The following is a 12970-nucleotide window of genomic DNA, read 5'->3' as shown; positions in this document are numbered from 1 at the left end:
AAAATGAAAATCTCTGTGGACATGCTAAGTATTATGATGGCTATCAACCAGGGAAATGCTTGCCTTCTTCAAAAAATGTGCTCATCCAACACTATGCGTGGGATTTTCAAAAGTGGACATTGATGCTGCAACTGCTCCTGTGAAGTCAGTGACAGTTGACATCAGTGGGGGCAGAGTCAGGTCAACATTCAGTGCTTTTGCAAATCCCACTGTAGAATTACTCTTGTTAGAGTTTCCATTTGATAGAAGCCGCTACTTCAATAAACCAGTCCTCAGCTCCGGTGAGGTGAGGTGTTTTTTTTAAATTCTTCTGGACTCGAAAATAATTTTTCTCAAGATTTCTAAGTTTTACTGTGAGGGAAAAAGGAAGAAATCACCTCCAAATGGCTGAAAATGATTGGGAAAGAAAGGCTAAAAACTCTTTGGAAAGTTCCAGAGTTAATGCTGCTGTTCCCCAATCTAAGGAGCAGCCTCATTCAGAATGTTTTCTTACTGCAGTTCTCTGCCCCCTAAAATGTTGGCAAGTCATTTATGTGTGCACTTAGGCAGATGTTGATAATGTAGGACAAGTCATTGCCAATACAGGGATTTTAATGCTTGTTGGAACACAAATGAGATGTAAATGACTCTTAATTGTTTAGAGATGAGTTACAAAAATCATGCTGAAAATATCCCAAGAGGGAGAGAAAATCTCTGGATTTAATTTCAAGACCTAGATGCTATCATTATAGCTTATTTCTTTTTAGACATCAACAAAAATAGCAAGTAGCAGCATATACTGCCAAGTAGTCAACATTACAATAAAGTGTTTAATGTCCTAATTCTGTTGTGACTCATCTTCCTTAAAATACACCACAGCCACTTTCTTGACATATAGGTCATAAAAATTGAATGCCAGTTAATCCTTTTTATTTGCTGCCCAATTTTAAATGCTCTTTAAAATCACAAGCGATCTCCCTTTTCCTAAAGATTGTCACAATTTCTACTGTTTTACTTTTCAAACTGCAGTTAGATCTCACGGTTGAGATCAGGGGTAAATTTTTCAAAAGTGCCTAAATGGTCTAGGAACCTGAGTCCTATTTCAAAATGGATTTAGGGTATGTCTACACTGCAATTAAACAGCCACAGCTGGCCTGAGTCAGCTGACTTGGGCTTGTGGGGCTTAGCTTAAGCTAAAACTGTAAAACTGTGGTGCAGACATTCAGGCTTGTGCTGGATCCAATGCTTTGGGACCTTCTCCCCATGCAGGGTCCCGGAGCTTGGACTCCAGCACAAATAGGTGTTTGATTGCAGTATTCCTATATCTTTATACACTAAGTCATAATGACAATTAGGCTTCTAAATCACTTAGGTGCTTTTGAAAAATTTACTCCATATTTTTAATTGAGTTTTTACAGGATTTTATGTAAAATACACAGTTATATGATTAATCAAAAAACAAAGGGATGCAGATCCCAAGAAAGGAAAGAACTGACAGTGGAATAAAAAGAGAAAATAGGAAGTGAAGCAGAGAAAGGGTAATTCCTGGAGTGTTCAGTATGGGAGAGCAGGTTGTAGGGAAGTGTGACAGAGGTAAAATTATAATGTATAACAATGGCTTAATTATATAAAGCAGCTATTACTGTTGTGTAAGGATGTGACTGCAGAGGTAAAAAAAGCAAAGAATCCTGTGGCACCTTATAGACTAACAGACGTTAGTCTATAAGGTGCCACAGGATTCTTTGCTGCTTTTACAGATCCAGACTAACACGGCTACCCTCTGATACTTGAGGTAAAAAAAGGTCATTCTCCATGCTGGATGATGGGGCTCTGGGATGCAGGCCAGAACAGGCAGCAGCTCTGGTTTCTATGCTGTTAAAGTTATGGAGTATATGAATAAAACAATTTAACTGTTAAATACAAGCTCTCTTTGGGTTAATGAGAGAAACATATATCACTGATCATTCATGTCACAGAATAAACAGAATGGTTTGAGTCATGCCCAGGATCAAGGAGGTGCAGGTGGGTAGTGGTATGCTGCTTGAGTCTGTCCAGTTTGGCCGCCAACATAATTTAGAAGAGCCCCAGGTCTGGAGCTGAGCTCCCTGGTACACCTTAGGAAATCTGTGAAGAAAGTCCGTTCCCTGAAAAACTTTGGAGCTCTGAAGGCTGCCGAGCTAAAATGCTCTTAAACTGCATCACAGGGTAGCTTGCTTCAATGTGCTGTACAAAGGGCCTAATCCAGATGCAACAGAAGTTAGCGGGAATCTTCCCATTGGACCACTTCACATCTTACAGAAAAAAAAAAAGCAGCAGCATCTGAATCATGCTTCCTTGAAAATGTTTGAAAGCTGGTATTTGAAGTTGAAACTTCTGAAGCTCTGTCAGAGGGGAGCCCCTGCTACATAACCCCCAGTTCCATGTGCAGGTGACGGAGTCCCACTCGGTGCACCAGAAGTTGGTCCTGGCAGAAGTCACTAGAGTTGGAGACCTCCTGGATTACCACCGCAGAGACTGGCTGGATCCCCCGACGCTCGCTCAGCGCATGGAGCTCTCCAGGCCTTGTACTCCCCAGTGCGTACTTCAGGAGGTGAGAGCCGCTTTGTCGCCCGCTGCTAGGGCCTACCTTGACTAAGTCCTACAAGGCCCCATCCAGCCTCCACCCCAGGCCCTCCGGATCTTTTCATCAGGCCCCTGCCCTGTGGACCCAACCGCCCCCCCTGCCCCTTCATCGTGAGCCGGCTGCACAACTTGCAGCTGGTTCGTTTCCAGATCACACCAAGGAAACAGCTATACACGCTTGTGTTCCACACCCTTCACTTCCTCACCCTCGCGTCCTGCCCCGACACAAAGTGGCGGGACCTCCTGCCACCTTTCGAGGGTGAGGCACCCTGGTGGGCCAGCCTATACTCTACCCTGGTACCGAGGCCCACCAGGGATATCAGTTGGTGGCTCCTTCACAGGGCTGTGAACGTGGGAGTGTATTTGGCGCGGTTTACCTGTCCTGGACACCTGCCCCTTTTGCGGTGTGAGGGAGACCCTGGCGCACATTTACCTGGAGTGCACCAGGTTGCAGCCCCTATTCCAGCTCCTCTTAGATTTTTGGTTGCACTTTTCCCCTCACCTTCTTATTTATGCACTCTCTATCCGTGGCCCCACGAAGTCACAGGACCTCTTAGCCATTTTAGCCAGGGCCAGGAGGAGGTTGACTATCTATAAAACCAGGGAGAGGAAGTTGGCCGATGGTGTCTCCTGCGACTGTGGGGCCTATTTCCGATCCTCCGTCCATTCATGCATCCAGGCAGAGTTCCTCTGGGTGGCGTCCACTGGCTCCCTTGATGCCTTCGAGGAGCAGTGGGTACTGTCCGGGGTTCTCTGCTCGATGTCCCAGTCAGGTTCCCTTCGTTTAACCCTTTGACCACATTCCTGCTCCTGTTATTTCATTAGCTGTCCCCCCAGAATCACTTGGCTACCAGGTCCTGTGGGTCCTCCCCTTAGGTCTTTTAGCAGAGATTGGGCTTCCATCCTCCCACTTCCTGGATCCCAAAAGGAAGCTCTGTCAGGGGATACAGGGTCTCAAGCATTATTAGGAAACAGCGTTCATTTTCTATTTGTGCTACTATGAAGAAGGCAGTTAGCTATAAAGTTAGGACAGATCGAAGACTGCCAAATAAAGGTGAACATACCATACTGTTTCTCCTTGTCCCATGATAATCGCTACACTTTGTGTTAAAAATTACTGTTTTAAAAAAGGGGAATACTAAGCTTTATATGTTTTAAAATTTACTAATCATAGCAGAAAATTTTGAGTTTGGTGATCCTAAAGGTCAGCATACTTTCAAAAGTCAAATATAACCATTCCTGGCTGCTTTTTAAAAATACATATTTTAAGACTTTGAGCAGATTCAAGACAAGTTCCTGGTTATGTTTCAAATTATAATACAAAACTATGGCAACTGGAGTAAAGATGTGATATTGGACAGAATTTAACATCCATCAATTTTATTAATCACCTGTATTACTAGAACTAAGTCCAAAGACTATAAATAGTTTACAGTAAAGCAAAATGTCTATTTCTTAGATCCCTATAGGATTTGTCTTTTTAATATTCTAGAAATTGTAGTCTTATGAACAAAAAAATTAAGCACAATTAATTGATAGCTTTCTTGTTAGCCTTGTCCTAAACAAAACTGATGTAGAAAGCATTACATTAAAAACTCTATCAGCCCAATTTGCCCAGCTATAAGTTAGTACCACCTGGAAACAATCACATGTTGCACTTGAGCAGTCTTCTTGGGAAATTGACTTCAATCAGACAATCCAGGTGCATAAAGTTCAGCATGCCCATAAAGGTGGCCTAGATGGGGATTTTTAGTTTGAATTTCCAGCAGGAGCTGTCTTAGAAGAATGCATTATTCTACTATCAGAACATAATAGGAGAAGGTGTTTCAATGAGGAAGCTGGGATGGTGGAAGGACTGATAGAGCAACCAAGACAAAATTATTTGTAGTACAGGTCTGTGTGTAATCTCCATTTGATATGGTGTAGCATCCCAACACTGTAGAGTTTGCTGCCCAGGAAATTAATTTTGATTTAGTTTATTTATGTTTGGGTCCCCCAGGATAAGTACTTACACAGGAAACCTCCAGGGAGATTACAGCTGTTAGAACAAATGGTGTTGCTGATTCAATAGTCATCTCTTTTTATTTTAAGTCAGGATGGAAACACTGCCTGGTGTTACAGGGCCCCATGTTGGTAGAGGTATCCTCTTTTGCATGGGATGTAACTATATATTGATATTTTAAATTGCTTTTAGCACTTATTGAACTTTGTGCAAGATTAGGAGTTAGTGCTAATGTTAAATTCTAATTCTGGTAACTGAGTCTCCCAAGTAGTTTCACTTCCATTATATTGGATTTCCTTGACTTTCTCACTGTTGCTGACCCAAGTGCTTAAGAATCGTAAGTTAGCATTCAAAAATAATAAATTAGCTTAAATTAAAAAAAAACGGTGGGGCAAAAAGCCTTTTCTGGTTCATGGATCTTTAGGGTATCATGTCACATCTTCAAGCTTCCCCCTGACCCCCACGAGGTGTGGGTGTTCCCTCCCCCCATGACTTGAGAATCTTGGCTTTCATCACAGGCCTTGAGAGAGAGTGCTTTAAGAAAAACAAACATAGTGAGACTTGTGATTGAAACTGTGTGATGTGGAGATACAACTTCTGTCCCAAATGTTAAGTAGTTCCCATAGTGGTGTGTTGTACCCCAAAGCCTGCAGACATTAATGTCAACATCTTTGGAGCCAGTGGGACTGCTTTTGTGAGTAAAAGCTGTGCACGTGCATCAGTGTTTATAGGTCCTTAGGGTATGTTGAAAGCTGCTGTTCTGAGGAGTATTAAACACATTCTTGTAGGTGCTGGAAGTAGGGGTGCTCTTGCACCCCCTGGGTTTGAAGTGGCTTCCATCATATACAGGCGTTTGGTTCAATGGCTCCAGCCCCCCTGCTTGCGCTGCTCAAGGAAGAGGTGGTTGGCGCTCCTGGAGTGGCAGGCCACGCTTAGAGGGGTAGATCTGTTTCAGTGCCCCTGCACGCGGGCAGGAAAGGGAGAGCGGCTCCTTCAGGGCTGGCCGAGGTTAAAGGCGCGGAGCTGCGGGTGAGCACAGCTGAGGCAGGAGAAACCAGCCGCCTCCTGCCCCTGGCAGCTTAGCTAGGCAGCAGAGGGAGGAGGAGCCGTGCGAAGCGGAGGCCCAGCCCAGGCGGGGGAAGCGAGGGCTCGGCTCGGAGCAGCAGAGAGGCCGGAGCAGAAAATGGTCGTTTGGGGCTTGGTGCAAAGGCGAAGCTGCTAGGAAGAGCCGAGCCGAGCCGGAGCCCCGTGCAAGGGGGTGGGGAGCTCCCCGGTCCAGCCAGCCGGGCTGCAGCACTTGAGCTGCCGGCCGCAGTGACTCGTGCATGACCCACAGCAGCAGGACTGAGCGGAGCGCCCGCCCCGGCAGCATGCAGCAGCACTGAGGAGGCGCAGCGCGGTAGCCGCTGCTGCTCTGCGCCACCTTCGCTTCCTCTGTGCCTGGGCTCTGCTGGCTGAGGGATCCCGCAGGAAAAATGGAGCCGTTCCCCCACGGTGAGTGGCGCCGCGGGCACTGGCCGCGCCCTGCTGCAAGCGGACTCCTCGCTGCAGCTTTGATGCTGGCGGCAGCTGCCCCGGCCCCGGGCGCGGCCCTGCCGGAGGGAGCCCCTGACTCCGTGCCTCTGCTCTGAGTGCGCAGGCCCCACAGGGCACGCTCAAGGTCAGGGGCCTCCGGGCGGGGGGAAGCACCCACCCAACGCATGCCCACAGCTCCTGCACCCCAGCCTGCCCAGTGCCTTGGGGTGCAGCGGAGCAGGGAGCCAGCTCAACGGCAACACTGAAGACTCACTGAAGAAAGTTTGACAAGATGGGGGCGGTAATAGCTTTCCTTGGTCTGATGGAAGATCTTACCTCGCCCACCTCCTCTCTAATATCCTGGGCCCAGCACGGCAGGGAGGAAAGTGTTTTAGCTGGCAGGAATTCGCCTTGCGGGCTGGTGGAAGGCAGCCTGGTCACTCATTCCCTGACCACCACCTGTCCTGAAACACAAGCTGGTGTGGCCCAGTGAGCTTGGGTTAAAGGCTTCTTAAAAATGCTTCTAAGAGATCATCGAAAATTGTAAATCCGCCCATGTGGGAGCAGTTTTGCTGCAATTTTTTTCGTTTTAATTACTAGAGCACACGAGAACCCGATTCTTTGTTTCTGCGGAGTGCATGTGCTCTTGTTTATTTCCCATGCACTGTCGTAATCCTCTGAGGGACCTAACATAACCTTATCTGAGCTTCGCTGAGGTACACACAACAGGCAAATAATGCTCTTGCTCAGAAACGTGGCCCTCATCTTTAGAGTTAGTACTTGCATAGACAGTGGAGAATAGGCAAAGGGCAACTAAGGAACAAGATCCTATGTTTATGTAAATGTCTTTGGTGATTGAGTTAGTGTCAACAGCCAATCAGAAATGAGGAGAGATTGAAATAGGAAAACAAGGGCAGGTGCTCTCTCCTCCCCTCTCCCCAACCACACAACAGAGTGGCTTTCAAAACTATTTCCATGTAGCTTCAGCAGTACTGTGCATTTCCCTTTGCCTTTCAGATGAGACTCTGAAAGCATATAGGTAAGATTTGTATATTCTTACCTTACAAAGGTGAGATTCAACTAGAGTTTCTGCATCCATTGTTAAAATGCAATCATGTCTGGGGTGGAATGCAGCAGCTGTGTAAAAGCAACACTTCCCAACAGCTAAAGGCAGAACATGAAGTTGCCCAAACCATTTGAAACTGCAGGGAATTTGAAAGTAGAGGTCTAAAATAGAATTTGGACAGGACAGTGAGTGTAATATACTACTACTTATTAAAAATACTGAGAGGTTCTGAAGGACATGTGGTCAGGGTCTTGGTCAGTTAAGTTATACAAGTAAAAGAATTAAGAATGAAAGCTGAAACTCAGCCAGAATTCATTGCATTGTACTTGAGTTTCTCAGTGATCTGTCAAGCCATAATGTAGTAACTGCTACAAAATTCAGAGAAATGCCTTTGTAGTGAAAACTGGACCTTTCTAGTCAACTTAATGAGATATTTTTGTCATGCCAGTATTACCCTAGGTTTTCTCCAAAGAACCTCATGTTTGCTTGTTCAGATAGGAGTGGTGATAGTCTTAACTTTGTAAATGTTTTGCCTTTTTGACATGGCTCTTTAAAGTTGGTTTAAGAAGCACTATTGCATTTATCACTAAGTAAATTGAAGCTTGTTCAGTATAGGAGTCTTCCCAGGATTTAGCAAGAATATAAACAAAGTAGGCAGTCACTTAGAATATATTAAGAACTTATTACGGTCAAAAGAGTTTATATTCTGTGCTCTTTGTACATCTGGGAAAAGATTACATCTCTATGAGCAGAAACCTAGTTTATGGGAGGTATTTTTAATAAAGGAAATCACTTAAGATCTAGAAGTACATGCTTTTATATTGGAGAATATGTACCACCATGTTAATAACCTCACTCCAAAAGCCTTTGGGGTCTGGGTTAATAGTATTTCACTGTTATGCAGGAGAGCGGTGTTTGAATTCTGCTCTTTTCTCACCAAGGCTGCAGCAGAGAGGTGTGGTAGGCCTGGAAACACTGCTCAAAAGTGGTCTCTGCTGCTAATGGAGGAGTTGTGCTCAAAGGCCCATACTGTTGCATAAGTCTCTGGTTTTTGTCTGACTGCAGTACTTCTGTAAATTTGGACTACAATTTAAGGGATAGTCCTAGAGGACTGGAGAAGGGTAAATATTGTATTGACCTGGGAAATTATAGACCTGTCATCTTCATTTTAATACTAATTTGTTCCAGTATCTTTCCAAGTATTGAACAATCAGTTTGTAGTCACCTCCACAGTAAAAGGATGATAAGCAATAGCCAGCATGGATTTATTGTTGGTTTGGTGTGATTTGTTCTTAACTTTCTCCTTTGGGGGGTTACTGGCCACAGAGAGAAGAAAGCCATAGATGTGGTTTTTTCTTTTTTCTTTAAAATAAGGCTTATAACATGGTCCCACATGACGTTCTCATAAAGTAGGGAAATGTGGCTTAGATTAAATAACTCTAAAATGGGTTTACAACTCATAACTACTTTTAAAATAGAGATATTTTCAATGGCTTGCTATCAAACTGGGAGGGCATATCTAGCGGGATCTTGCAGGGATCTGTCCCAAGTCCAATACTAGTCAATATTTTTGTTTAATGATTTGGATAAGGGAGTGAAGAGTAAGCTTATAAAATTGCCAGATGACACTAAGATGGGAGGGTTGCTAGTGCTTTGACTGATAGGATTAAAATTAATGATTACTGTGATGAATTTATCTGAAATCAACCAAGATTAAATGCAATAAAGACAAGTGCAAATTACTATTTAGAAAGGAAAAATCTAATGCACAAATACAAAATGAGGAGTAACTGGCTAAGCAGTATCACTGCTGAAAAGGATTGGGGTTTATAGTGGATCACAAATTGAATATGAACCATCAATTTCATTCGGTTTTGGAAAAGGCTAATATCATTCTGGGATCTATTAACATGAGTGTATGTAAGACACAGGAGATAATTGGCCTGTTCTACTCAGCACTGGTGAGGTCTCAGTTGGAGTCTTGTGGCACCTGCAACTGGACACACTTTAGGAAAGATGTGGACAAATTGGCAGGAGTCCAGAAGAGAGCAACCAAAATAAGGTATAGAAAAAAACCTGACCTATGAGGAAAGGTTAAATAAACTGGGCATGCTCAGTCTTGAGAAAAGAAAACTGAGAGGGGACCTGATAAGTCTTCAGATATGTTAAGGCTTGTCATAAGCAAGACTTTGATCCATTGTTCTCCATGTCTGTCAAGGGTAGGACAAGAAGTAATGGGCTTCATCTGCAGCAAGGGAGATGTGAGTGCGAAATCCTTTTCGTTCAGGTGTTTTAAGAATATGGATGGCCTAGGTGTACTGAACCCTGCCATAGTGCAGGGGCTGGACTTGGTGACCTCTGGATGGTCCCACTAGAAATTGATAGGATTACTTGAGGAGGTAAGTACTAGTCAAAGTGAGTAAGGGGGGCAGAACTTGGCCATATGGCATATGTTCTATAGTCCTGTGTGTTCCTTCATGATATTGCAAAATGTCTTGCAAGGTTTGTGTTTTTACTTTCAGTTTGAAGTGTCTGAAGAGGTTCTCTTTTCAACATTTCCTGTAAAATGTAGAAAGCATAAATAGATTAAGGGTTTCCTTTAGAAAAGGAGGGGGAAAAATAGAAGTGGAGATATTTGCAATGTTTCTACATGTCACTTGTTTGAAACAGATGAGTTGAAACAAGAAACAAGTATCTAGAGAAAGAATAGCTTGTTGTTGAGATCTGCCAAAAAGCAGAAAGGTTAAACCCTTTGATTTATGGTGTGCATTTTTTTGACAAAACAAACTCAGAAATTAAGATTTAAATCTGATTAGGATAATTGATGAGCAAAGTGAAATGAGTTGCAGACAGTGGAAATAAGCAAGTTTTGCTACTGAAATTTGTGTAGGAAAAATGTTGATTTGGTAATGGACTTATTTCAGCTGTTTTATGACTTCTAAAAATACTTCCGTTTGGGAACTGGTATTGTTAGAGGTACAGAATGTATTCTCGGTTGCAGGAGCATGCCCTTCATACAAATACAAATCCACTCTTGCAACACTCTTATTCTTCTCTGTCAGCATTATGCACTATCCTATGGACCTGAGGCTGAATAGGATCATTGCAGGAGCGGGGAAAAAATCTGTTGATTGTCCTTCATGTGGGAACGAATGATACGGCTAGTTACTCGCTGGACTGTATCAAGGAGGATTATGCCAGACTGGGAAGACGCTCAAAGAAATCGAGGCTCAGGTGATCTTCAGTGGGATTCTGCCGGTTCCTAGAGCAGGGCGACGAAGGAGTGACAAGATTATGGCGATCAACAGATGGCTCAGGCATTGGTGTTACAAGGAGGGCTTTGGGATGTACGGTCATTGGGAAGCATTTACGGACAGACAACTGTTCGCTCAGGATGGACTTCATCTAAGTAAGGAGGGAAACAGAATTCTAGGATGGAGGCTCACCGACCTCATCAAGAGAGCTTTAAACTAGGAAATTCGGAGAGATGGTTGGGAGATGTCCAAGAGATCTCCATGCCGGAATATAACCTGGAGAGGGAAGTAAACAAAGTGAGAGGGGATACCCTTGTGGACCAAAGAATTGATCGAGGAGGAATAGTGGAGGAGGAACCAGATTAACGGGTGATGCTGGTGGTAGAAGGTCTGTGCACGACGGGGGAAAGAAAGTCATTGATGCTAAATGCCAAAAATTAAAATGTCTGTACATTAATGCGAGGAGCCTAGATAACAAGATGGAGGAACTGGAGCTACTGGTGCAGGAAGTGAAACCGGATATCATAGGGATAACAGAAACCTGGTGGAATAGTACTCATGACTGGAGTACAGGTATTGAAGGCTGTGTGCTGTTTAGAAAAGATAGGAAGAAAGGCAAAGGTGGTGGAGTAGCCTTGTACATCAATGATGAGATTAACTGTAATAAAGTAAGAAGCGATGGAATGGATAAGACAGAGTCTGTCTGGGCAAAAATCACACTGGGTAAAAAAGCAACTAGAGCTTCCCCTGAGATAGTGCTTGGGGTGTGCTATAGACCGCCGGGATCTGATTTGGATATGGATAGAGACCTCTTTAATGTCTTTAATGAAGTAAACACAAAGGGGAAATGTGTGATTATAGGAGACTTCAACTTCCCGGATATAGACTGGAGGACGAGTGCTTGCAAGAATAATAGGGGTCAGATTTTTCTGGATGTGATAGCGGATGGATTTCTTCATCAAGTAGTTGAAGTACGTACGAGAGGGGATGCCATTTTAGATTTGGTTTTGGTGAGCAGTGAGGACCTCGTAGAAGAAATGGTGGTAGGGGATAACCTTGGTTCGAGTGATCATGAGCTGATTCAGTTCAAACTAGATGGGAGGATAAACAAATGTAGATCTCGGATTAGGGTTTTTGATTTCTCGAGGGCTACTTTTAAAGAGTTAAGGAAATTAGTTAAGGAAGTGGATTGGACGGAGGAACTTGTGGATTTAAATGCGGAGGAGGCCTGGAATTACTTTAAGTCGCAGCTGCGGAAATTGTCGGAAGCCTGCATCCCAAGAAACGGGGAAAAAACCATGGGCAGGAGTTGCAGACCAAACTGGATGAGCAAGCAACTCAGAGAGGGGATTAGGAGAAAGCAGAAAGCTTACAGGGAGTGGAAGAAAGGCGGGATTAGCAAAGGAAGTTACCTTGGTGAGGTCAGAACATGTAGGGATAAAGTGAGGAATGCTAAAAGCCTCATTGAACTGGACCTTGCAAAGGGAATCAAAACCAATAGTAAAAGGTTCTACAGCCACATAAATAAGAAGAAAACAAAAAAGTGGGGCCGCTATACACTGAGGATGGAATGGAGGTTAAGGATAACCTAGACATGGCCCAATATCTAAATAAGTACTTTGCCTCAGTTTTTAATAAGACAAGTGAGGCGTTTAGTGGCGATGGAGGGATGATAAACAGGAATGTGGATATGGAGGTGGATATTACCGCATCTGAGGTAGAGGCCAAACTTGAACAGCTTGATGGGACAAAATCGGAGGGCCCAGACAATCTCCATCCGAGGATATTAAAGGAACTGGCGCGTGAAATTGCGAGCCCATTAGCGAGAATTTTTAAGCAATCGATAAACTCGGGGGTTGTGCCGTACGACTGGAGGATTGCTAACGTAGTCCCTATTTTTAAGAAAGGGAAGAAAAGTGATCTGGGTAATTATAGGCCTGTTAGCTTGACGTCTGTAGTGTGTAAGGTCTTGGAAAAAATTTTAAGGGAGAAAGTAGTCAAGGACATAGAGGTCAATGGTAATTGGGACGAACTGCAACATGGATTTACTAAAGGTAGATCGTGCCAAACCAATCTGATCTCCTTCTTTGAGAAGGTGACGGATTACTTAGATAAAGGAAATGCGGTAGATCTAATTTACCTCGATTTCAGTAAGGCGTTTGACACGGTTCCGCATGGGGAACTGTTAGTTAAATTGGAAAAGATGGGGATGAATATGAAAGTTGTAAGGAACTGGTTAAAGGGGAGACTCCAGCGGGTCGTATTGAAGGGTGAACTGTCAGGCTGGAAGGAGGTTACTAGTGGAGTCCCTCAAGGATCGGTTTTGGGACCGATCTTATTTAACCTTTTTATTACTGACCTTGGCACAAAGAGCGGGAATGTGCTAATAAAGTTTGCGGATGACACGAAGTTGGGGGGTATTGCTAACACGGAGAAGGACAGGGATACTATTCAGGAAGATCTGGACCACTTTGTGAACTGGAGTAAGAGTAATAGGATGAAATACAATTGTGAAAAGTGCAAGGTCATGCA

At 43.9% G+C, this 12970-nt stretch overlaps 1 protein-coding gene across 1 annotated transcript in view; it reads left to right on the top strand.

Annotated features, from left to right (window-relative positions):
• Positions 1 to 5526: 5526 nt before the first annotated feature.
• LNPEP (leucyl and cystinyl aminopeptidase) overlaps positions 5527 to 12970 on the top strand; it is a 102413-nt gene continuing 94969 nt past the window's right edge. Inside the window, exon 1 of the mRNA XM_030565840.1 lies at positions 5527 to 6097. Coding sequence (XP_030421700.1) covers positions 6079 to 6097 — 19 coding nt within the window. The 5' untranslated portion in view covers positions 5527 to 6078. The remainder of the gene's footprint in view (positions 6098 to 12970) is intronic.

The sequence above is a fragment of the Gopherus evgoodei genome, chromosome 6 (genome assembly GCF_007399415.2).
Source record: "Gopherus evgoodei ecotype Sinaloan lineage chromosome 6, rGopEvg1_v1.p, whole genome shotgun sequence".
NCBI lineage: Eukaryota > Metazoa > Chordata > Testudines > Testudinidae > Gopherus > Gopherus evgoodei.
Note: the sequence above shows the minus strand (reverse complement) of the source record. Positions and strands in the feature narration are given on the sequence as shown.